At 37.8% G+C, this 26,817-nt stretch overlaps 1 protein-coding gene across 3 annotated transcripts; it reads right to left on the minus strand.

Annotated features, from left to right (window-relative positions):
- Positions 1-1,009: 1,009 nt before the first annotated feature.
- Positions 1,010-26,276, minus strand: LOC115219865. Of its 3 annotated transcripts, none has more exons than XM_029790159.2 (6): positions 26,107-26,276; positions 21,967-22,042; positions 13,419-13,528; positions 8,552-8,772; positions 2,998-3,123; positions 1,010-1,505 (listed from the first exon to the last, which is right to left on the minus strand). In XM_029790159.2, exons 2-6 carry the CDS (start codon positions 21,987-21,989, stop codon positions 1,488-1,490), a joined length of 498 nt encoding a protein of 165 aa, XP_029646019.1. In that variant the 5' UTR covers positions 21,990-22,042; positions 26,107-26,276; the 3' UTR covers positions 1,010-1,487. The 3 variants fall into 3 exon arrangements, with proteins under 3 accessions (XP_029646019.1, XP_029646021.1, XP_029646020.1); XM_029790161.2 differs by lacking the exon at positions 26,107-26,276 and adding an exon at positions 25,342-25,738; XM_029790160.2 differs by lacking the exon at positions 26,107-26,276 and adding an exon at positions 25,338-25,738.
- Positions 26,277-26,817: the final 541 nt, after the last annotated feature.

Consider the following 26,817-nt stretch of genomic DNA (forward strand, 5'->3'; position numbering starts at 1 on the left):
CTCTGATAAGGGAGTCAACACTAGACTTAGTTCATCAACAAAGCTTACACGCTATCATTTTGAGAAAATAATGAATCACAAATTATATTCGATATGTGAAAATGGGGAAATGTGAAAATTTTATAATATTGAAAGAAATTGAATCACAAAGATCATCTGAGACGTCATCTGCATGAATGAAAAATCAATTGTTAGTATAGTGAGTATCAGAAATGTAATAAGAAAATAATTATGTGGTAGGGAAAAGACAGTGTCTCATTGGATAATACTATACTAATATGCTCGTTATGCATGAGAGACTATTCCAAGTATGTTTCAGTGTTATTCGCCCTCCTCAGTGAAGTATAGATTACACTGTATAGGTCGTAGCAGTGATGAGATTATCTCTAATTAGATAATTAGATATAGAAATTTTCCCTCTCCACATAATCATTTCTAATTAAAATTTTGATACTCATCATATTAAATACACGAATGCTAACTTAACTACGGTTAATCCAATGAGATGGTGTCCCTGTATAAAGTAACCTCACCAAATATTTTAAACGTTACTTTAAATGAATTAAGGACCCACTAATAGTTTTTATAGTGAAGGACCCCAGAGAAAAAGTCGGCTCTACACCCAGCACAAAAGTGGAAATGTTCTTTTCCTTTCTATTGCCAGCCTCGCCTGGCCCCCATGCTGGTGGCACGTAAAAGCACCATCCGCTCGCGTCCATTGCCAGCCTCGCCTGGCCCCCGTGCCGGTGGCACATAAAAGCGCCATCCGTTCGTGTCCGTTGCCAGCCCCGCCTGGCCCCCGTGCCGGTGGCACGTAAAAGCACCATTCGTTCGTGGCCGTTTGCCAGCTCCGTCTGGCACCTGTGCGGGTGGCACGTAAAAAGCACCCACTACACTCACGGAGTGGTTGGCGTTAGGAAGGGCATCCAGCCGTAGAAACACTGCCAGATCTGACTGGGCCTGATGTGGCCTTCCGGCTTCACAGACCCCAGTTGAACCGTCCAACCCATGCTAGCATGGAAAACGGACGCTAAATGATGATGATGATGATGTTATTATCACTGCGGAGGTGCATTGTGGTTAGGGTGTTGGACACATGATTGTATGACTGTGGTTTCGATTCCTGGGCTGGGTGATGCATGGTATTCTTGAGTTAGACACTTTATTTCACGTTGTTCCAGTCCACTTGGGCTGGCAAAAACGAGCAATTTCGACCAACCAGTGCAATATAACTGGTATAACGCTGGAAAATCTGCCTGTTACTATGAACGATCAGGCTTATTGGACGTCCTTTGTCTGAGTTCCTTTGTAAGAAAAAGAACTTGTCACAACCATTTGAAGGAGGCAAATCCTTGTGGGTCGTAGTTATCATTGTTCTCAGCAATAGTCAGTGAGGGGCCATCTCCTTGGTTTTCTTCTCTAAAGTTGTCTTCATTCACTTTTTCAGTTAGGTTGTCTGCCTCATCAGTGGAGTTTGTAGTATTTACTTAATTTCTTTCTGGTTTCTGAAAGAGTAAAAGAAAATGTGGTATTTGTATGTAAATTATATATTAAGCATGGCTATGTTAACCAGAAACTTAAGATCAAAGTTAATATCGATAGCAATCATAGGTTACTGAATATGTTGAAGGAAAAAGTAAAGTTATTAAATATCAATGGTATTCCCATAAAGCTGCAGAGAAAAGGGAAATACTTAGAGCAAACTGGAGGCAGAGCCTATATCTGTTGTATTTGTATCCCCTTCCTGTGCAGAAGTATCAGTCACACATCTGAGACAATACTTCAAATGTATTTATTCAAATCCTGAACAGTAATTTATAAAAAGGCAGAAAATCCTATGATAGTCCTTCACTCGTTCTTAAACTACTTTTCAATTAATTATATAACATCTATTTCTCTCTCCCACATTCTGTATCTCTCTCTCTCTCTCTCTGTTTCTCCCTCATTCTGTCTACTTATACCTCTCTATATATACTATATCTTCACTACAATAATAATCCTCATAGGCAGTTATCCTGCATTTATTTTCATAAACTACATTACCATCAACCCTCTGTCAAATCTGTCCCTTTAGCTCCTAACTTCATTATAATAATCCTTTCTACTAAAGGCTCAAGACCTGAAATTTCAGCGTGAGGGGACTAGTCAATTACATCAACCCTGGTGTTTCCCTAGTACCTAATTTATGGACCCCGAAAGGATAAAAGGCAAAGTCAGCCTCGGCAGAGTTTGAACTTAGAACGTAATAGCAGATGAAATACCATGAAGCCTTTTGCCCAGTATGCTAATGATTCTGCCATTTCGCCTCCTTTCACTTCACTACAACAATACACTTTATACACAACCCTTCACTCACATGTATTCAATGTATTCATTTCACATGGCTCCAGCTGCCAAGGAGTAGCCCCATGGAGGAAACATGTGAGATTGGTCACTTGGATGCCATGGAAATTGGGAAAACTGGGTGTTTTGGGGCTCGAAAAAAAATGTAGAGGAGAAAATAACATACAAAAAGACTACAAAAATATTCAGAAATAGTCTGTGGCTACAACAGGGAGTCTAAAGAAGTATGATGCAAATGAGTATACAAGAAATTGCTCTATAATCTGTAAATGGAATAGAAAAGATCAGATAATAATATTAAAAATGTAAAAGAAATGGCATATTATAATCTACAAGTGAAAATATTATGAAGTCTGCAACAATACTACAAAGGTTTAAGCAAAAAGGCCAAAAATAGTTTAGAAAAATGCAGAGGAAACTGTTAAAGAAAGACCAAAATAACATTATGGAATGGTCAAGAAATAGAGTAGAAATAGATCCCCAAGGGAATATCTCTAAAAAATGGTCTTCAAAAAGAGACATTGGAACACAAGGATTCTTCAAACAAAATGGAAATAGTCCCCAAAATTATGTCAAAGGTGTCTAGAAAATAAATCTAAATTTTACAAAAATATGGTGTAGCAAAAGATAATAAGAAAGGAAATCAAAACCTACCCAGGTACCATCTGGAGTGAAATGATCACGAATGTATCTAACAGCATGCTGTTCAATTATACCATCACCACTGAATGCAGGGTACGCAGATGTATATCGTTTACAAAGTTCAAATACTGCACCAAGCTGGAAGGAGACAGAAAAAAGATAACGATTGCACTAGAAGCAGATCAACAAAAAAAGGGACGCCATCCAGTGAGAGATGAATATCATTTAATATACACAAAAACAAAAGAACTGCTTGGACATTAAATTGGCAGACTTATATAATATGCCATGTATCTCAAAGTAATCTTTTGGATTCATTTCATAAGGTCAGATGCATCTACAAACCATGATGCTGGTATATGAGTAAAAACTACAACAAAAAATTCAAAGTAAGTTGATGCAAAAAGTGGAACAAGAAGAAAGGAAAAAAAAGAAAGAAAACTAAAATATGGAAAGCAAAATCTTCATCATCTTTGGCTGTAGAATGCACACTTAATGTAACTGTTGCAAAATAATATAACAGAAAGGGGGTCAAAGTCTGTGAGATAGCTTCTGAATCTGGAACGGGTGGCGTCCTCCTGTTCGGCAAAAGAAACTTGTCCATGTGTTTGCATTTACTATTATTTTGCTTATAAAATTGAATTTACAGCAATATTCCAAGACAACATAACTAAGAAGAAATATTATATAAGTATAGGTTTTATTTGTACGTATGAGTGCGCAGACATATATTTAAATATGTATATATGTGTGTGCGAATGTTCCCTGATACAGTATATGAGAGTGTATTAATATTTATGAGTATATGCGGATGTGCGTGTGAGTGTGTGTGTTAGTGTATAGACACTGCTGCCTGTACTGATTTGTCTATAAGCCATGCGATGAAAGACATGCACTCTGCAATCTAGTGAATGTGTAGGGATGTGTTGGTGTGTATTCATGTGTGTGTGCATGTGTGTGTGGGTTTTTATGTGGACGTGTGGGTTTAGGGTTGGATGTGGATGTGTATGTTTTTCTTGTGCGGTGTGGTGGAGGTCGGGCGGCTCTCAACAGACCAACCATGAGGAAGACAATGATAATTTAAATTCAAATCCAATAATGTATTTATGTCATAAGGAAAATTACTAACTGGAACCCGGACATACATATGTGCCACTTCGGATCCTAATGTAAGCGTTATTAATAATATTATGAATGATAATAATGGTAGCATAAATGGTATTGATAACGATAATGATGCTAACTTTAATGACACTTTGGAAATTAGTAGGAAGTAATATAATGTACTATTGGCTATGTATATTTGCATCTAGGTACTAATATGTGTATGTTTATTATCACAATATTAAGTTGAAGAACTGAAACGTTGAATGTGGAACATATGTTTACTAATTTATATTATTTATTTACATTATTATGTATATGTATATTTTTATATGTATAGGAGTGTGAGTATATGCACTCATATGTATATGTATATCTCCGAGGAGGCCTTATGATATTTTTGTAAATGTCTGAGACATACCTATCTACATGGCCGAAACAGCTGTAAGATGTAATCTATACTTATATTTGTATTTACTTATATGTATATTCTCTTTTTCATATATATTCTACTTATTATACAACATTACTCTTTTATGTACACTTTTTTATGTACATTCCTTTATGTACACTGATTTGTTCTGCTTTTTATATCTAACCCTACAGTCTTTTATGTGGTGGTTCAATAAAGTATGTGATTGAGTATTATCTGGTAATTGATATTTGATTTAGATATATTTCTCCATTTTCTTATCTTGTATTAGTAATTTGTGGTAAATCATTTTACCTTTGCCCATATAATACAGTAAATGAATTGATTGCATCGCAATCCTTAACATTTATGTATTAACTTTGTTGGGTACTTCACTAGCAGTATATTGGATATATGTTATCCCATAGAGGGTTGCATTTACAACCCCTATCTCAATTTGTATATATATCTATATGCATATAGATGGTTTTCTGTATTGCATTCAGAAACTGCAGATATGGTGTTTACATCCATTATCGAATCTCTGGCAGCATGTTTAATATCAGGTGCTTTGCTGCAAAAACAAAGGTATTTACCTCTATCATAAGAGACCTTTTGTATGCAGATGATTGTGAGCTAGTAGCACACACAGATTGATATGCAACACATTTTGAATGCATTCTCTGATGCTTGCACTGCTTTAGGACTGACAGTCAGTCTTATGAAAATTGTTGTCATGCCCCAGGTAAGAAGTATAGTGTACCAAATATCTATGTGTATGGTAAACGACTTGATGTAGTTGATCAGTTTGTCTACCTGGGAAGCACTGTTAAGAGATATAGCAATTTGGATGATGAAATTCCATACAGAATTAGGAAAGCAAGTGTTGCTTTCGGAAGGCTAGAAAGGCGCCTCTGGTGTCGGCGAGACATATGCAGAAAGACAAAGATAAAGGTGTACAAGGCATGTGTGCTCCCTTCTCTTCTCTATGCCTGCGAGACGTGGGTCACATATCGATAGCACCTTAAACAACTGGAACGTTTCCATCAGATGTCCCTCAGACGGATCTATGGCATTGAGTGGGAGGACCATATCAGTGATCTTGAAATATTGGAAGGCTTTCAGTGTGAAAGTATAGAAGCTCTTGTGTTAAAGCAAAGGCTCAGATGAAGTGGTCATCTGATCAGGATGAAGGATTCGAGGATGCCAAAACAACTCTTTTATGGAGAGTTAGCTAAAGGAGAACGACCCCCACATAGACGAAAAGGACTTACTGAAGGCTTTCTTAAGAGATGCTTGCATCTCTCCTGACACATGGGAGGGCATAGCTATTGATCGTAGCAGGTGGAGAAGGATTGTGCACGAGGGGACGGCCACGTTTGAGAAATCTCGAGTTGCACATGAGAAAGTAAGGAGGGAATTCAGGAAGGGCATCGCTGTTACACTTCCAGATGGGAAGGGTCTTCTCATGATTCTGACATGCAATGTCTGTGCAAGACCCTGCCTCAGTAAAGCTGGACTCATGAGTCATCTTCGTAGTCATAAAAAGAGATAGATGAGTGACAACCTGGCCACTGGTGGTGGTGTAACACACCATGCTAATCATATCTGTTGGGCATGTGGAAGAGAGTGTAATTCGGCAGGAGGACTTAAACGACATGCAAAGGTACATGAAGCCCAATTACAACTACAGCAGGCTATTTGCCAGTAACGGTTTTAGCTGCCAATTCTGTACAAGACATTGTAGATCTTTAGCTGGGCTAAAAAGTCACATTTGATCACAGCACCAGTAACAGCTAAGCTTCGTGCAATGGCCATACTCGTTAACGAGGGGGTAGCCATTATATATATGGATATATAGATAGATAGATAGATAGATAGATAGATAGATAGATAGATAGATAGATAGATAGATAGATAGATAGATAGATAGATAGATAGATAGATAGATAGATAGATAGATTGATAGATAGTTATAGATAGATAGATATATGTATATGTATATATCTATATATATTGAGGTGTTTGTATATACTTTAGCGTTTCAATATTACATTAGATAAAAATGTGGCATGTTATCCATCACCCCAACTTAGATTTCTTGGCAGCTCTCATCCCCTCCTTCTTCATCTGGCTGCAATTTGCTGTTTCATTGTGAAAGAAATCTCACATGTGAGACTGTGATCAATTCAGTCATTCATTTTGCTTGCTACCAAGAATGAAATATCAAACCTTTAGCTGGATGTTACAGATTTTTCTCTCCTTCTCCTAAATATGTAATATACTTGTTTGCATGTTAAGGCACTTTCTCGGTGACTTAACTGTTCTCATCACTATCTTTTTCATCACTATGATTTTACACCACCAGCAGAAACTTAACAGATATCATGACATCTTTGACCATTTTCGTGAACACTATGACGGCAGAATTAAACCCTTGGCTAATATGAGAAATCATTCGCTTTCCATCTACAAGCTATTTAAGCAAATTTCCTGAATTATTTTAGCCTGGTAATTATGGTCGCTGATCACATCATATTGTCCACTGTCAGGTATAAATCTTAAAAGTTATTAATTTGAGTAAAGGCCTTTTTGAAGATTTGGATAATGGAATCTGCTGACAAGGTTTTCCATTATTAGCGAAATATAGTTAAGATGGCGGAATTAAGGAATTTATGAAACCACACACCTGTTTTATTTTCTCTCACTCTGTTTCTGGCTCTGTTACTAACTCTCTCTCTCTCTCTCTTTCTCTCTCTCTCTCTCTATATATATATACATATATATATATCTTACTCTCTTTCTCCCTTTATATATGTATGTGTGTGTGTGTATATATATATATATATATATATATATATATATATATATATTTTTTTTTTTAATCAATATCAGGGTAGCAAAAAATTCAAGAGAACTTTTTCGCCACCAGCGGTCCAGTGAGAAATATATTTCCTCATGGATATATATTTCCCTGGCCTCTTTGCTGACGAGACAGGCCAGTGGCAAATGGATTTAATTTAATTTAATTAAATCGGTTTGCCAATATGTATGTCGAAACTATGCATAGTCCAAAGATGATAAGGGTAAATGTTTTTATTTTCCTTTGGTTTCTGAATTACAACTATTTAGCGGTTTGAGTTTAGCTGCTCTTTCTAGTGGGTCGAATGGCTTATCAAGGCCATACCTTAATATTTTTGAATGTATAGTATATATATATTTAAATAATGAGGGTGATAAATTGAATATTAATTTAATTAATATCAATTTAAAACCAGTAGCCTAGCATATAAAAAATCTGAAAAATCAGAAAAAATTTCAATACATGTGTATAATTAGGGATAACCATGATTAATTCTTGATTTTTATATAATTTTCATCTGTCTTACCTGCTTATGTTCTGGTGTTTGCTGAATTTCTCCAGAGAACATTCTTTTCTTTGTAGTTAGATTGTATGTGATCTTCTTCTAGCATATTTGTTATCCACCTAGAGGTTATCCCTAATTATACACGTATACATATATATACACACACACACACATATATATATATATATATGTATATAGATAGACAGAGAGATAGATAGATAGATAGAGATGGATGGATGGACAATATATGTGTGTGTGTGTGTGGTAAGCATGTATGTATAAAGAAAGCATCTAAATATGTGCGTGCTGTTCCAGCAAACTTCAGTGAGTGTGTGTGTGTGTGTGTGTGAGTGTGGGTGTGTGTGCATGCAGGCGCGTATGTTTGTGTACGAGTGAATAACTTAGTGTGTATAATTGTTATTTCGATTTAAATAGCATCAATTTAGATTGTATGTATATAAATTTAAGGATTAAAAAAGACAAGAAGAGATCCTACACAGTGTAACTGAAATACAGCATTTTATGTATCCATAGAACATCCTAAAATTCTAAAAGAACACACGGGCAACAAATATGAAGTTTAAATTAAAATAAATTAATTTAGAATAGAACATAAATGAGGATGTTATCTTTTTTTGTGTTGTGAGACTAAAATTAAAAAAAGAGAAGGGATTATTTTTACCTGTAGAATTGGTGTTTGAATGTTTGATAACAAATTCTCAGCTGCTAAACGGAAGGTACCATATTGATTCAAATTAGAATCGTGTTGATGAAAAGCATTGTCGATCTCTGAACCATAACCTCTTTCTAATTCATCTGCAATTGTCCTTAAATTTTCTGCAACACCATCTATTATATCTCCTGTATCCCTTCCACCTTGTAATTCCACTTGATGATATTTTACTAGAGCAAAAGATGCACAAAATTCATTCAAGTCAACAGAAATGTTTTGTAAAGAGGAAAGAAAATGCACAATTTCCAGTGTTGCAATTTATTCCGAAACATTTTATTGCAATCAACTTACCTCTAATATTACTTCATGTTGAGTCTACTATTAGTCATACACGTGGCACACTCGTGGCACATACTTGTGACACATGGTCGGTCACGAAAATGAGGGTTCCAGTTGATCTGATCAACAGAACAGCCGGCTTATGAAATTAACATATAAGTGGCCCTTAGTGTGCCCTTAATGTAGTTCTTGGGGAGATTCAGCGTGACACAGGGTGTGACAAGGCTGGCACTTTGCAACGCAGGTACAACAGAAACAGGAAGAAAGAGTGAGAGAAAGTTGTGGTGAAAGAGTGCAGGAGGGTTTGCCACCGCCCTCTGCCGGAAGCTCATGAAGCTATAGGTGTTTTCATTCAATAAACACTTACAACGCCCGGTCTGGTAATCGAAACAGCAATCCTATGGCCACAAGTCCACTGCCCTAACCACTGGCCCATGGCACCTCCACAGTCAACATACTACATCTTAACTGAAGGCTAACAGCTACACAGTACACTTGTACATGATATTGACTATTTTTCCTGAGAAATGAAACTGGTAATAGTGTACATTGGAACATACAGTAATGTGTTTTGAAACTATTTGATTGTAAGAAAATATTTTGGAATAATTTCAATAATTACAGTACAAAAGGAATTAATCTAGGATGACTTTGAAGTTGAGGCATCCTTCATCATTGAGTAAGAAGGTTGTCAATGTCCGCTTTTTCTCACCTACTGTTACCCCAAGACAACCATCAATGTAGCCAACTGTTGTGCCTCACTTATTAATCACACACCTGCTTTCAGCAACATAGCCTTGGTATGAGAAATTTATCCCTTCTCACAGTCCATCCACCACGTGACTACTCCAATACACGTCACTCAGCATCTTCCATTTCTCTATTCATGTTTGCTAATTCTCACATCATTTCTGAATACCTCTCTTCCATCAGATATGTCTGTACCCATGGCAACTTTCTGGTTTACAATTCTTTCACCTATTTCTTTACTACTCACAAGGGGCTAAACACAGAGAGAACAAAGAAGGACAGACAAACAGATTAAGCTGATTATATCGACCCCAGTGCGTAACTGGTACTTATTTAATCAACCCCGAAAGGATGAAAAGCAAAGTCGACCTTGGCGGAATTTGAACTCAGAACATAGCGGCAGATGAAATACTGCTAAGCATTTCGCCCGGCGTGCTAACAACTCTGCCAGCTAACCACCTTAAAATTCTTTCACCTGTTATCACACTGTTCCCGGGTATTTTACTTGTTCCTACCACCATCAATACATTAATCTTCATATTCACTTAGAATGGGTCCAGACCAAAATTTCAATTCATAGATAACTCCATTTGTTTTCTCAAAACATAATGGCTTTCAGCATCTTTCTGTGAATTAGCATTTCTATGAAAAAACCGGTCAGCTAATATCCAATTACAGTCGGTGCCGGTACCATTACAAGGGAAAGACTTATCGCACGATAGTGTTGTAGATGGTCTGTAATTGTAAATGAAATGGAATGGCCAAATATAATGTCTTTGATCATATGGCCTTCAGATTTGGGATTACATAGACAGTACTTTACGTAGGATATGGGCAGTTCCCATGAGCACTAGCTTTTGAATTTCTGTCATTCGGGGGTTTCCTAGTAGCTGAGCTAGGTAGCAATCAGCCCCTTTTGCTACCATTCCTAGGGCACCTATGACAACAGGTATTGTTTTAGTCTTGTGTTTCCACATTTTGCCAATTTCTGTTTCAAGATCTTTATACTTGCTTAGTTTTTGGTAGGGCTTAAAAAATACATTTATATCAACTGGGACAGTCATATCAATGAGGAGGCATGATTTTTGTCTGAAGTCTTTCAATATGATGTCTAACCTATTCACATCTGTCTTCCTGACAGTTGAACGGTGAAGTTCCTGTGGAGTGAGATGTAATCATTTTCAAGCACTGGAAGTGGTTTGTTTCCCACCAGTTTTTATCATGGGGCAGGTCCAAGTTTTTGCAAATTACCCAGTGAATTCACTGTGCTGCTCAATCATGCCCGTTGGGATATGCTGTAGGCGCAATAAGACTGCACATGGAGACAACATGATCAATGGTTTCATTTTGTTGTTTACAGACACAACATGCTGGGCAACTGCTGTTCTTTAATATTTTGACCTGGTAGTTCCTTGATCTTGAATTGCTATGATAAATTATTATTATTATTATTCTATGTTTGACTTTTGCTTTATGTCTGTACAAGTTGGCTCCAAGTCTCACCCAGAGACCTCAAGAGACAACAGGTTGGAAGTTCTGTGCATTATATTAGGGGGGGGGGTGTTGTACTAGTGAATGTCTAATACATAAAAATAAAATTAAAAAAAAAAATTTTTTAAATAAAAAAAGTTTGTTTTAAACCTTGGGATTACATAGAGAGTATTTTGCGTAGGATATGAGCAGTTCCCATGAGCACTATCTTTTGAATTTCTGCCATTTTGGGGTTTCATGGTATCAGAGTTACATAGCAATCAGTCCCTTTCGTTATCATTCCCAGGGCACCTATGACAACAGGTATCGTTTTAGTCTTCAGCTTCCACATTTTGCTGATTTCTATTTCAAGATCTTTATATTTGCTCAATTTTTGGTAAGTCTTGACAGATACGTTTATATCGATTGGGACAGTCATATCAATGAGGAGGCATGTTCTTTGTCTGAAGTCTTTCAATACGATGTCTGGCCTATTTGCATCTATCTTCCTGTCAGTTTGAATGGTGAAGTTCCAGAGGAGTGAGATGTGGTCATTTTCAAGCACTGCAGGTGGATTGTGTTCCCACCAGTTTTTTTCATGGGGCAAATCCAGGTTTTTGCAAATTACCCAGTGAATATATTGTGCAGCTCTATCATGCCTATTGAGGTACTCTGTAGGCGCTAGAAGACTGCATTTGGAGACAACATGATCAATGGTTTCATTTTGTTTTCGGCATACACATGTTAGGCTACTGCCGTTCTTTAATATGTTGGCCTGGTAGTTTCTTGTTTCTTGTTTATTATTATTATTATTATTATTATTATTATTATTATTATTACTATTATTATTATTGAGTGAGAGAGCAGTGCATGCCATCAAAGTGACTCTGGGGTAAAATATACAAAGCCCAGTATACCCATCATGACTACCCGTCTGATAAGGGTGCACTAAGTACATGCATCACAACCATATGTGCGTAGCATGATGATCTCATATCAAGATAAACAGCACATAACTTTGCAGGTGGGGTCCAGTTAGAATTTCCCGCTCAAAATGTCCCTGAATAAGGGTTGTTTAAGGATGTTGAACGAAACACCCATGTTTCCAGAGGTGAATTATTCAAACCCCAAAGAATCCCTCTCAATACATGGCTATGATGCTCACCCACTACTTCTGCTCGTGATCAGAGATGCATATATCATCAGCCACTAATGGACATGCTCAACTGGTTACGGTCAAACTTCTTCTTCTTTTCTTCTTGGCATTCTATTCCAATCTCTTTCAGCCATTTGTCTATATAGCTTTGCTTACTGTTCTCGTACTTTCAGGGTCAATAAAATAAGTACCAGTTGAGCATCAATTGCATCAGAGAATTTCAGTAGCCTAGTTCCCTCCTCAATACAAGAACCAAATTTGTTGCCTCCATGCATGCCATAAAAGCCAGCTGGTTGCTGTCCAACATCCCCATTGAAGTCACAAGCCAGAAAGAGAAGGTCTCTGTCATTCGCTGATGAGATTTTTTTTCTATTCATCAGGCAGGAAATCTTGGCTGAGGGGCCGAGATAATGTTAGCTCTTCCATGTTGCAACACTAGTCTAAGCTTGAGTATTCTATCACTCACTCTGACTACATCGATTACCTTATCAACCCATTTCTCAGCTAGCGGAATGCCCACGCCCCCAAAACCATCACTGTTGCCTACCTAGAAGATTTTATACCTATGCTCTTACCCTGTGAGGAACCTAGTAGAACCTTCTCTCCACCTTTGTTCTTGGATGCAATGCACATCTACATGCCTCCATTCAAGCATTTCAACAATCGCGCTAGACCTACCTTTCAATGTGCCCACATTGAGAGTGTGGAATGTGTAGGCTGGGGAGACACATGGATGGGAGTAGTACCTTAATCAATGTATACTGATTGAATAAATGATTCACAGTTTTAATTATCGTCCCTGAAATTGTGAGTTTGATTAATGCTGAAGTAGAATATTGGGAGACAGTGAAACAGATAGAAACAATAAATAAAATAATTGTGACTTAATATATTGTGCATGCGTACACGTTCAGAGTTCAAATGTCGATTATATTAACTTTGCCTTTCATCCTTCTAGCATCGATAAAATTAAGAACCAGTCAACTATCATGGTGAAAGGTATCGACTATGACCCCACCCCAAAAGAACTGTGCCTACATTAGAAAATATATATTTTGTAGCCTCTAGAAGAATTGCAGTTGTGCCTACATTAAAGGTAACTAATATTAAAGATAATTAACAAAGGAAACCAACATTAAAAGGTAACTAAACACCACTTACTAGACCCAGCACTTAGGGCGAGGGCTCTGGGGTAGGTTTTCTTAGGTACTTGTAAATATTTCTGCAAGAGTTCTTCAACATTATTAATAATATCAGCTGGTTGCAAGCCCCTGAAATAGATATGTATACAAGGAAAATTATAGAAACATAGATTGATAAATAGATAGATAGATAGATAGATAGATAGATAGATAGATAGATAGATATGTTTCTTTATTAGCCACACAGGGCTGCACACAGATAGAACAAATTACAAGGTAGAGCTTTTCTTTTCAAGGTTTAAAAAAAAAAAAAAAAAGGAAGGGGGAGTTTCGATCAAAAGGGATCGTAAAAGGAGAGAAAGAGGACAAAAAAAAGGGGGGTTAAAAAAAAGGCGGAGAGGAAAAAAAAAAAAAATTGATCAATAGGGATCGTTATCACAGAAATGTCAATATGAAGTGTAAAGGGGAGGACAGATGAGGTTTACCCGTGGAAAGAAAAGCCTACGGAAAAGACCACGGTAACCTCGGTCAATGAAGTCACATTTTATATTTTTTTTTTTTTTTTTTTCAAATAAGCAACTCTCTGTTTTCGATTTCTGGGTTCATAGGACTATGCTCAAGGTGGCTTTGTCATTCATACGTGCCATTCTTGCTACATTCACCCATCTTTTTTTAAAACATTCGCTAGACAAAACTTGCCTCTCTACTCTCACTTTCCTTTTCAAGTGGTACTTGAAGAAGTTGATGAGAGATTGACCAGAGAGGAAAGTGTTTGTCTCCAATCCTTTCAGACGCGTCCACCAGATGAAAATAGCTCTTCCTTCCCGTTTGAAGGAAGGAGGCGTGACAATATTGACGATAGACTCAGCTGATAAACCGACTCGTCCCACACGTGACAGCAGTTGTTCGACATAAGCCCACAGGTCGGAAATTGTTGGACACTGAACGAGTGCGTGCAGAACGGTTTCGTCGCTCTGACCGCATCTCGGGCAGGTCGGCCCCGTGTTTCTCGACCCGTGTCTGTAGAGCTTATCCCGAATGGGTAGCGCTTCTCGGTAGCACAGCCAGGCCAGGGAGCTCTGGAAGTTGTCCATGGGCCCTGGCCCGAAAGTCGTCCTGAACAGGCGGGTCAGGTACTCCTCGTCGACGTCCAGGTTCGCCCCGAGCTCGTCGTCGTACCTCTCCTCCACTAAAGCCCTATAGAATGCTTTGGTTGTGTTGAAGTCACTTAAGGTCGACCCAGGACGGCAGAGTTGCTTGAGAGCAACGCGACACTCGCGGTGCCATTCGCCCTTCCTCGGCCTCTTTTTGATCCACGACTGCAGTTCGGTCATGGAGACGAGCTGCGGGAAAGCGTGCCTCACAAACGGCGACCACACATGTTCACCGTCGTCTACATAGACCAGAGATGTCGCAGTCTCAGCGCGTGTCTGCGCATCATCAACCACGGCATGCCCAGCCCTCCTTTTAACGGGTGTTGACAGCAAATGGATCGCCTGACCATCGGGACGCATCCTTTCCACAAGAAGCGAAAGAGGATGCGTTGTAGTTTGGTGATGGTAGGGTCGGGACAAGGTACGACGGTCAGGCGGTAGTAGATGACGGACGCGATGTACGTGTTCGCCACCTCCGCTCGACCTTTTAGGGACAGTTTCCTCTCGGCCCATTGCCGGGCAAGTGTGACCACCCTACTCGTTATCTCGTTCCAGTTCTTCTCCACTTGGAGGTCCGGACCAAACCAGACCCCGAGCAACTCAACCGGGCCGTCGGTCCAGCGTCCCACGACGGAGGCGCTGGTGGACGGCATGGGCTTGCTTCTCCAGGTGCCTAGTCGCAAGCCCACTGACTTTTCCCGGTTGATTTTCGCTCCTGTCACCGCTTCGTAGTTTTTCAGTGTCTCGCCGACCAGCTCGAAGTACTCGTGGCTAGACACTATGACGGTGACGTCGTCCGCGTATGCAGACACGCTCATCCCGCATCCCAATTCTCGCGGGATGCCCCTCAGAGTCGCCAGCTTCCGCAGTAGTGGCTCAAGAGTCAATACGTATAGAAGCGCCGAGAGGGGTCATCCCTGACGGATCGAACGTGCAATGTCGAAAGGTCTCGATAGATGTCCATTTACGCGAATTACCGAACGGATGCCTCTGTACAAGGCAGCTATCCAGCCGCGGAAGACGGGACCGAAACCAGCCGCTCTCAGGACTGCCTCCAAGTATCGATGGTCTACCCTATCAAAGGCTTTCGATTGATCCAAGTTGATCAGGGCCCCACCCATGCCAGGTTCGTTAACTACCCTGTCTATGATGTAGCGCATCAGATGGAGGTTGTCATGGATGGTCCGGCCTGGCACGGCGCATGTTTGCGCCTTGTCGACCAGTTTCTCGATGACAAGCGCCAACCTCTTGGCTAACACCTTGGCCAAAATTTTCAAGTCTGCATTAAGCAGAGTGATGGGCCTAAAGTTATCTATTACATTTCCCTTGTTTAGATCTTTCTTCAGCAGTGTTACGGCTCCTCGGCTCACAAAACCAGGAATGCTCCCGTTTTGCTGCCAGTTGCAGTACACCGCCGCCAAGAGATCTCCAAACAAGTCTGGCATACAATTGTAAAGCTCGTAGGGTAGACCATCCAAACCTGGTGATTTGTCCCTCAAGCATTCTGCCATCGCTTCCCGCACTTCCGCCGCCATGATGGCACCTTCGCAGCACCCTGCCTTTCTTGTCGAGAGTCGTGGTAGGCTATGTAGGTAGGCACTGAAGTCCACCTTACGTTCTTGCCCTCCACTCGTTCCGAACAGTCGGGCAAAATGCTGCTGAAAGGCCTCACACATTTTACTTGGCTCGAGCAATTCGCGCCCCTGTTCATCTACCAGTGACCGAATGGTGGCTTTGTTGCCCTGTTGCGCCTCTGCCACCCGGGCCTCTCTCGCGGCTCCAACACCTTCGTTCCTTAGAGCACGCATCCTAGCTCTGACAGCACATCCTTCGTGTTTGGCGTTGAAGTGTTGGTCGAGGGCCAACCTCGCCGCCAAAACGTCGGATGCGATGCCGCTTCTAATTGCCTCTTCTAGCTTCTTAACTAGCTCACCCTCTACTCTATTTCTATCTATGGCTAGTGCTTTGCTGTACCTAATCGCTTCTGCTTTTACTGCTCTCTTGAGGGCAAACCAGATAGATAGATAGAGAGATAAAGAGATAGATAAATAGATATATAGATAGATAGATAGATAGATAGATAGATAGATAGATAGATAGATAGATAGATAGATAGATAGATAGATAGATAGAGAGATAGATAGAGAGATAGATAGATAGATAGATAGAGAGATAGATAGATAGATAGAGAGATAGATAGAGAGATAGATAGAGAGATAGATAGAGAGATAGATAGATAGATCATCATCATTCTTTAATGTCTGCTTGCTATTCTAGCATGGGTTAGATGGTTTCACTACAACTATTAAGCTGGAGAGCTACACTAGGTTACTATCCAATTTGACATGGTTTCTATAGTTGGATGCCCATATATATATATATATAAAATTATAATTTAGGGTATCTAAAAGATACCGCCATGCTGAAAATAGCAGCCAAAATCTGACTCTAAAACCACATTAAATGTTCATACAGCACATGTGCTGTATGAACATTTAATGTGGTTTGGTTTTAGAGTCAGATTTTGGCTGCTATTTTCAGCATGGCGGTATCTTTTAGATACCCTAAATTATAATTTTAATAATAATTATTACCTTTGAAGGTTTTTATTTCCCTGCTGGCCACTTGATAAGATCGATATTTAATCTAAATTTTTCTGTATTTAATTTAAATACAGAAAAGTAGCATCAACATTTGCACCACTAATGAACAACCAAGCTTCAGAATTTTTCCCTCTATAAATTCAGAGACAATACAACTTGTAGTCAACACATTAGCAAAGATTTATATTTTATCACAAAATATAAACCCCTTTTGAATGCTTCCACCATAAATGACACTACTACAAGGGCCTTAGAATGATACCCACACAAATATTAAAAATGATATATTCAGAACAGTCACTACCCATGAATTTATTCAGAACAATTCCAATCACTACTATTACAACCACAACAGCTCACTTTTCGGTCCCTTGACCATTTAAGAGGATTCCACCAACATCCTCTATCATACACTCCTGTATTTTTAGTATTCTTTCTCTTCTTTTCCTACTCTCTCTTCTTCTTCTTCTTCATCTTCTTCATCTTTTTTCTCACCGCCTCCTAACTCAGTTACTACTGCTGCTTAAACAATCAAAACCAAGAACTCATATCAAATATTCTTCTAGGATTACTACTACCTACTACCTGCTACCAAGCCATCAAAAGACTAAAAAGATAAAGACAGACAGACAGAAAAAAGGAAAATGTCCCTTGTATTTGAAAACTATGGAAATATTTTAAAAAGCATTTCATTTAATTTTTCCACAAGTTTATTGTTTTTCATGCTTTACTCTAAAGCTTATTTGATGACATAAAGTGGTCGTCTTGATTAAGACCAATCTTGTTGTTATTAAGCCCCAGGAGAACATCACCTGACAGTAAATCAAAACCATTTAATTCCAAGGTTTATGTTTAACAACTGAATGAATTTAATAAAAGCATCAAAATATGAAACATCATGAAAATTGTTCAAACTGAAGTCCTTCTTGAGTGACACATTTTCCCATTTGAGTCAATACAGAATTACAGAGAGTATTTATAGACTTTTGGCCAACCCTATATATCTATATATATAAAATAAAGTGTCCATTTAAACACATAGGAATTCCTTACGCTAGAAAGAACAGCTAAAGTCCAAACTGCTAATTAGGGATAAATTCTTGAAGGGAATGAAAAATAAAAACATTTACCATTAGTGGTTTGGACTTTGGCTGTTCTTTCTAGCATAAGGGATTCCTATGATGGAAATCTCTTAATGTATTTAAATGTACACTGTATTTTAGATGAATAATATATTTTCTATACGCTAGGCCACTGGTAGTAAAAATTTCTAAAATCTTTATTACCCTCATATTAATTATATAAAATAAAGGATATAGGCACAGGAGTGGCTGTGTGGTAAGTAGCTTGCTAACCAACCACATGGTTCCAGGTTCAGTCCCACTGTGTGGCATCTTGGGCAAGTGTCTTCTGCTACAGCCCCGGGCTGACCAATGCCTTGTGAGCGGATTTGGTAGACGGAAACTGAAAGAAGCCTGTCGTATATATATATATATATATATATATATATATATATATATATATATATATATATGGTGTGTGTGTGTGTGTGTATGTGTGTCTGTGTTTGTTCCCCTAGCATTGCTTGACAACCGATGCTGGTGTCTTTACGTCCCCGTCACTTAGCGGTTCGACAAAAAGAGACCGATAGAATAAGTACTGGGCTTACAAAAAGAATAAGTCCCGGGGTCGAGTTGCTCGACTAAAAAGCGGTGCTCCAGCATGGCCACAGTCAAATGACTGAAACAAGTAAAAGAGAAAAGAGTAAAAGAGTATATGTGTCTCTCTGTGTTTGTCAAGTCATTAAAACTTGAGATCTACTCGACCGATTTTAATGAAATTTTATACATGTATTACACAGGGTCCATGGAGTATCATGGGCCAAAACATTTTTTAGCTTCTTGCCTAATGTGGGTGCAGGGGCATTATTTAACTGCATTATTTAAGCATTTCGCTGCATTAAGGCTGGTAACTTGAAGAGTATCCAGTTGCTTTCTGCCAAATTTGCAACAAACATTAATCAGGCTCCTCGAGCTGTTAACTAAAAACATTTCCAACGCTGACTCATGCACTGGGTTTTATCTTTGTTTCAGGCCATTTTCCCATGATGAAATATTGACACTACTTATGCATTATAAGAAGCTTATAATATTTCATGGAAAGCTTTCTGTCTAATTTAGCAGAAGAAATGAGAAGATTAAAATTTTTGTCGGCGCCTTGTTGATGTTTCATGTTACCATCCCACGCATCACCGGGCCATGTGTGTGTGTGCAGCTGGGTAGAGGTGCAACAAACCCATTCATCCATTCTCCAGAAGTGCCCTGTTGATGTTTCACGTTTCCAATCCTTCGCAATGTAGCATGGCCCGGCAGTATGTCTGCTTTCTATGTAATGCAAAATGTTCATATAAAAAAAAAATGCTGTTGTGACTCACAGCTATTTGAATCTGACCATGCGACCAATTCCGGAAGCTACGCTCGCCACCTGCAAACAGCCCCCACCTCCCTGTATTCCCTCCCCCGTTTAGTCGGACGAGTGAATACAGGGTGTCTCAGAATTAATGATTATTTGAAAGAAATCGGATGCATTTTTTAAAACTGACTTTTATTTATATTTATTATGTTTAATATGTATTAAAAGTGTATAAATTTTTTAATTTTGTTTATAATTTTATCTTCCTTCCAGTTGAACCCCTCCCGTTTGTCCATGACACCTTCTTTTTCAATTTGGCAGCAATCGTTTTCTTTACCTCCATTCCCCAAGATGGAGCGAACGTTTAGCAGTGCAGCAGCTAACTCCTGAAATGCTTCAAAGTGTGTTTCACTAAGGAGAGATTTGAAGTATGCAAAGACACAGACATGTTGAAAATTTTCAATAAATGTTTAACGTAAGATTTATAAATCTTTTTTGTTTTGGTAATAAACACAAACTTCTGTCATATATATAAAGCTGAAGTTGTCTGTGTATGGCAGGTTTGGTAGCCTTCAACTACCACTATCTCCTCCGAGACCCAGTGGCACAAGTTGACCAAAATTGAGAGTATGATAAAAGAAGGCTTGCTCTTCCTTCTGTCGAAGAAAAAATTCAAATCGGACCATGTTAACGCCAAAAATTATTTACATCAAAAAGGTACTTTTTTTGTATGAAAATCCCTATTTTTTACAATTTTTTGACTGCTGTGTCGCCATTTTTCGGTGTATTTCAACCAGAAAAATATTCACTTTAAGAAAATATCAAGCTACATAATGCAAAATTTTTACTTTTCAAAAATTCCAATTCTGAAGGGTCAAAACAAACCCGAGCAATGCCAGGCAATACTGCTAGTATATATATATATATATACACATATATATCTCTTCTCTTCTCACGTGAACTTTCACCTAATTAAATACACTCTCCCTTACTTAAATTATTTTGTCAGCATTTTCTTCATTTCCTTTTTTTATATATCACAACTCGTGCTCCACATCTCCTTTTTTAAATATATATATATATATTATATATATATATATATATATATATATATATATATAGTACAAAGTGAGATAGGGGTTATGAGTGTAACCCACTATGAGATATCAGTTATCCAATATACTGCTAGTGAAGTACCCAAAAGGCTAATACATAAATGCTAATAATTGCCATGCAATTAGTTCATTTATTGTATTAGATGGGCGAAGGTAAGATATTTTACCTCAAAATCATAATACAAATAAGAAAATGGAGGAACAGATTCCTTTCAATCATCGACTTACAGATATTACCAATTCATATTATTTATTAACTACTTAAATAGGAACATCCAAATCCAACAGAATAAAACAATATACATCAATAATTAAGATAATACCATAAAAATAATACATATAAAATGGATCTAACAGCTGTTTCAGCCTGTAGATAAAGGTATCTCATTGTGCCTATATTAGTCATATGTATTGAGGTAATATGCAGTTAAAAATGAGTTACTTATATATATATATCTCAAGGCCTCGTCAGAGATTATAAAGTACAATTATAAAAATATAAAATGTAAATATAAATATGAAACAAAATACACATACACAAGAATCATCATCATCATCGTTTAGCGTCCGCTTTCCCAGCTGGCATGGGTTGGACGGTGCAACTGGGGTCTGGGAAGCCAGAAGGCTGCACCAGGCCCAGTCTGATCTAGCAATGTTTCTACGGCTTGAGCCCCTTTCTAACGCCAACCACTCCATGAGTGTAGTGGGTGCTTTTTACGTGCCCCCGGCACAGGTGCCAGACGCGGCTGGAAAACAGCCACGATCGGATGGTGCTTTTTATGTGATGATTGAAAGAAATCTGTCTCCATTTTCTTATTTGTATTATATATATATATATATAATATATATATATATATATATATATATATACATACATACATACATACATACATACATACATACATACACACGCACGTAAGTACGTACGTACGTATGTATGTATGTATGTAAGTAAGTAAGTAAGTAAGTATGTATGTATGTATGTATGTATGTATGTAAGTAAGTAAGTAAGTAAGTATGTATGTATGTATGTATGTATGTATGTATGTATGTATGTATGTACGCATGCATGTATTGATTTATTGATTTGCATTTCTGAAACAAAGCATTATTTCGGTGCCTTTAATTTCTGAATTCCAACCTCACTGAATCCAACTTTGTTTATCTTGGATTCGATGTAAATGAAATAAAACTTTGGTTCAGCCTCGGATTAATGCTGTCGACTGACTCTAAAGGAAGTATTAAAACCGATAAAAGGAGAAGAAAAATAGTTATCTACTTACTGATTAACCATGGCACTCGACATGACAGCTTTGAAATTACCAAGACAGAATTAAATGGGAACGAATGTTTTCGAAGCTGTAGAAAACACAAGAGAATTATATAAAGAAAGCTGCCAAATTCATTTAGAATTTCGTAAACAGGAATATTGTGATGTTAATAAAATGTTCATTAATTAATATTCAGTTTTGTTAATGATTAGTGTTAAACTAAGGAAAGTGAAGCACACGGTAACCTGGATTTGGAGTTGAATTTCAAAATATAATTACAGTAAGTACCAGGGGTTATCTCCCTTGCATTACCAGAGACTAAATATTGCAACTTCGTTTCAATTTACACCCAACCGTCTGAAAACTGGTACACATTAAACACACACACACACACACACACACACACGCATACATGCACTCTTCCCCCCCTTTCTCTCACGTAAATGCATATATATCACTAAAATTAGAGAACTAGCCAACCGATTTCATTCAACTTTTACACATACCTTACTTAGGGTCTATACAGTGTCATGGGCCAAAAATATTTTCAACTTCTTATCTAATGCGAGCGCGGAGCAATCTCTTGTTTTACGCCATTTCAGTATTACGTGTCAAAAGTGAAACAATCACATCTCTATTGTTAATGTGAGATACTTCTGGTTTATTACCTTCACTATCAATACTCAAAATGGATCTTTTCACTTTGACCGGCAGATTTTTTAAATAATTTCTTTGTAACTAAACACTTTTAAACTTCGTATACTGGTAGAATGTGTTACATAAAACATCTTTTTCTCTTGGCTTTCTTGAAAAAAAATTGTAGTTTGTAAGATATTTCTTGTTTAATTTCTTGCATTTCAGCAATTTCAAACAATCAATGACGTCTATTGAGGTGAATACAATTTCTGCGGTTGCTTGTCAATACAGTGACTACCCATAATTATGACCCTAGTATCGATCTATAGCATTTCAATCTGTTTTATGGTTAGGGGTGGGGGAAAGGGTATATTTTTTCTTCAGAAATGTTAATAAACCCAATATGTTTCTTAAATGAATATATAATATGCAATAAGTGTATCTGTGCAACAGAGAGGTAAATTAAAACTGCATATGTTGTGAACTTAGAATATGTGTTTATTAATAAAAGTTTAATAATAATAATCTTTTATTCATACGAACATAACTGATATGAAATATGTCATAAATAACAGTGACAAACTGAGTAGACACCGCATTGACAAACAACCGCAGAAATTGTATTCATCTCAATAGACGTCATTGATTGGTTGAAATTGCCGAAACGCAAGAAATTAAACAAGAAATAGCTTACAAACTACAGATTTTTCTCAAGAAAGCCAAGAGAAAAAATGTTTTATGTAACACATTCTACCAGTATACGAAGTTTAAAAGTGTTTAGTTACAAAGAAATTATTTTAAAAATCTGCCGGTCAAAGTGAAAAGATCCCTGAAAATATTACCTCACATATATACATGCATACATTCACACACACGCACACACACACACACACACACATATATATATATATATATACACAATATGTTTGTGTGTGTGTGTATATATATATATATATATATACTAGCATTATGACCCGTCGTTGCCGGGTCATATATTTGTGTACATATTACATGTACTTCTGTATATATACATCTACACATAAAATACAAAATACAAAGTTATATCTTCATATCGCTAGTGATAACAATACTCAAAATATATAACAGACTGGAATTGTAGGCTCGTCTGTTGCAATTTCGATCAATTGTATCTTGTCCTCCTCTTGTATAGAAGTGTGGCTACAATCCAGCCTACCTCTACTTCAGTGGGGATATTTATAACTTTTATCCGGGACGTCCTACGTCCTACGTCCCAGATATAAAGGTAAAAATAAAGTATTTCCACTTTGCAAGGTTCGAGTCGAGTACTCCCTTGCACGCTCCGTTGACTCGAACCTTGCTTCTATTGTGGCGAATTTACCGCCTCTAGTTAGGTATTTTTCATAGTCGCACCAAGACACTTTTCGATGGGGCTTTCCTCCAGGTGTTCAAATCTTTTTTTCTCTATATTGTATACTTTATAGACAATAGTCTTTTCTTTAATTTAATTTTTTATTTCTTTTGGTAGTGTTATCCTAGATTCACCGTCTTTGTCGGTGATCAATCTGTATTTCTTCCATTTTAATTTCAATGAGTTCGCGCCCGCTGACGGCTGCAGCGAAATTCATTTTTGACTTTCTTCTATCGAAGGCATTCCAACAAAAATGTTTCCGTGTAAACGGTGAAAATATTGTCAATTTCCCCAAACAGGGACACAATTCAATTTTTAAACAATAACCAAAGCTCCTTCTCCCAAAAGGGGAGGGTTACAGTTTACAATTATTTAACAAATGCAACACAACAATGTTTCCTTTACGAGGAACCAAGAAACGTGATAACAATAGTTAAACAGTAATAATAATAACAACAAACCTTACGATGAGTCAGAAAGCAGTTGAAGCTTTAGTCCTTTATGTATAAGAAATAAACCAACAGCAGTATTCTGTAGGAGCGACTGTTCGAGAAAACAGATATTACATACAGCCAAACTTCATATACATACTTAATGCTAGCTAATTAGCAGATAATCTAACGTAAAAGCACAGCTCCATCAGGACTATTCCATTTCTGCACGCTAATTTTATTTTAAATTTATTCCCATTCATGTGAAGCCACTTATTCAAGTTCAAGTCATTGATGCAATTTTATACCAATTGCTATTTTTACTTTTGTTATGTTACGATTATATTATACTTTAGTTTAATTTTAATTATTACTTACTACATATAATTCAATTGTTATTATTATTTTTATTGTTAAAGTGAAAGCATCTGACATAAAATAGAGAAATATTTTTGTTTCACTTTTAACACTGAAATAGTGGAGAAGATATGATATTGCTATGGGCTCGCTCTAGGCAAGAAGTTGAACATTTTGTTTTGCCCATAAAACTACAAGGACCCTAAGTAAGGCATGTGTAAAATTTGAATGAAATTGGTTGTGTAGTTCTCAAGTTTTAGGGAAACACACAGACAGACAGACAGACACACATTCTCAGTTTTATATATATATATATATCATTAAGGAGAGGAGAAAACAAGGTGAAAAGCCGATCTATATATTCATTTTATCCATATTAGCGATATTCTCTATAATATACAAAGTACAGATACAGATACATTCATTCATATGATATATAAACATTCCTAAGAATTTATAAATACATACATATACACGAAAACTTATAAATATATAAGAATTCATACACATAAAAGATCTATAAACACATAAAAATTCATAAATGTATAAGTGTAAGCCCATAAAAGTACTTGCGAAGTCCGAATGAAGAGGGTGATAAAGTGTGTGCATTTTCTTTAATTTCTTGTATATATACACACACATATGTGTGTGTGTGTATGCGCGCGCGCGCGCGTGTGTGTGTATTAAAATGTAAGTAAAGCTGATATCTGTTGTTATCTGTTATCTGCCGGCTTTTTGTTTGTTTGTTTTTCTGGGTAAAGTTCGGCCAAATTTAATAAAACCGACATTAATTTCTGAAAAGAGTCCAACCAGCTTGAGAGCCTGTATATAGACGCTCAACAAGCTAAAAGTAGTAGCCAAATCTCCTTCAAATGATACAAATCCTGAAGTACAAGTTAGAGGATGACGTGCCTGTTGTGAGCTGCTTAGCAGGCAAAAGTAAAAAAGAGGCTGGATGATCACGAGTGGAAAGCGTTTACCCATAAATATATTCGTTTAGCTAAACAACAACAGTGGAGGCGCGTGGCTTAGTGGTTAGGGTGTCAGCATCATGATCGTAAGATTGTGGTTTCGATTCCTGAACCGGGCGATGCGTTGTGTTCTTGAGCAAAAGACTTTATTTCACTTTGCACCATTTCACTCAGCTGGCAAAAATGAGTAACGCTGCGATGATGGTATGTGGGGAAGGCATACGCCATTGAAACCGGGAAACCGGGCCCGTGAGCCTGGCTAGGCTTTAAAAGGGCGCATTTATTATTATTTAAACATCTTCTCGATTGTTTGCTCTCTTACAAAAGACATTAGTAGGAACAAGTATAAAACTTTGAAAATACTAACCTTTCCTTCGAGATATGTGTGGCGGGATATGAGGAGGCGATGACGTTCACTGCTCTCAATGTAGATCCGGTACTGTACAAGGATGTTCCGTATAAGGGAGTGACTTTTGAAGTGCAGCACTTGTTGGGAGAACAACAACAACAACAACAACTGAAGCAACAACAAAAAGCTTCGACACAATAATGGCATCTATCGCTACTAATCATCATCATGGTGGTGGAGGTGGTGGTGGCAGTGGTGATGGTGGTGGTGGTGTGATAATGGCGGTGGTGGAGGTGGTGGTGCGGTGGTGGCGGTGATAACGGTGGTGGTGGTGGTGCTGATGGTGGTGGTGGAGGTGGTGGTAGCGGTGGTGATGGTGATAATGGTGGTGGTGGTGGTGCTGATGGTGGTGGTGGTGTGTTAATGGCGGTGGTGGAGGTGGTGGTAGCGGTGGTGATGGTGATAACGGTGGTGGCGGTGGTGGTGGTGGTGGTGATAATGGTGGAGGTGGTGGAGGTGGTGGTGGTGGAGGTGGTGGTTATTTCCTAGAATTGATAAGCAATTGTTCATTTTCTTAGTTATTGATATTCTGAGATTAAGGTAGCTTTGATATCCTTTTTGTTTTGTTTGTTTGTTTTTCAGATAACAGGTAAACAGGTAAACAGGTAAGATTTATTCACACACAGTGTTAAGCATTTCCAAGAACGCCATATTTCTTTTCTCTTTTGT

Source organism: Octopus sinensis, linkage group LG15, assembly GCF_006345805.1.
Source record: "Octopus sinensis linkage group LG15, ASM634580v1, whole genome shotgun sequence".
Classification (NCBI taxonomy): domain Eukaryota; kingdom Metazoa; phylum Mollusca; class Cephalopoda; order Octopoda; family Octopodidae; genus Octopus; species Octopus sinensis.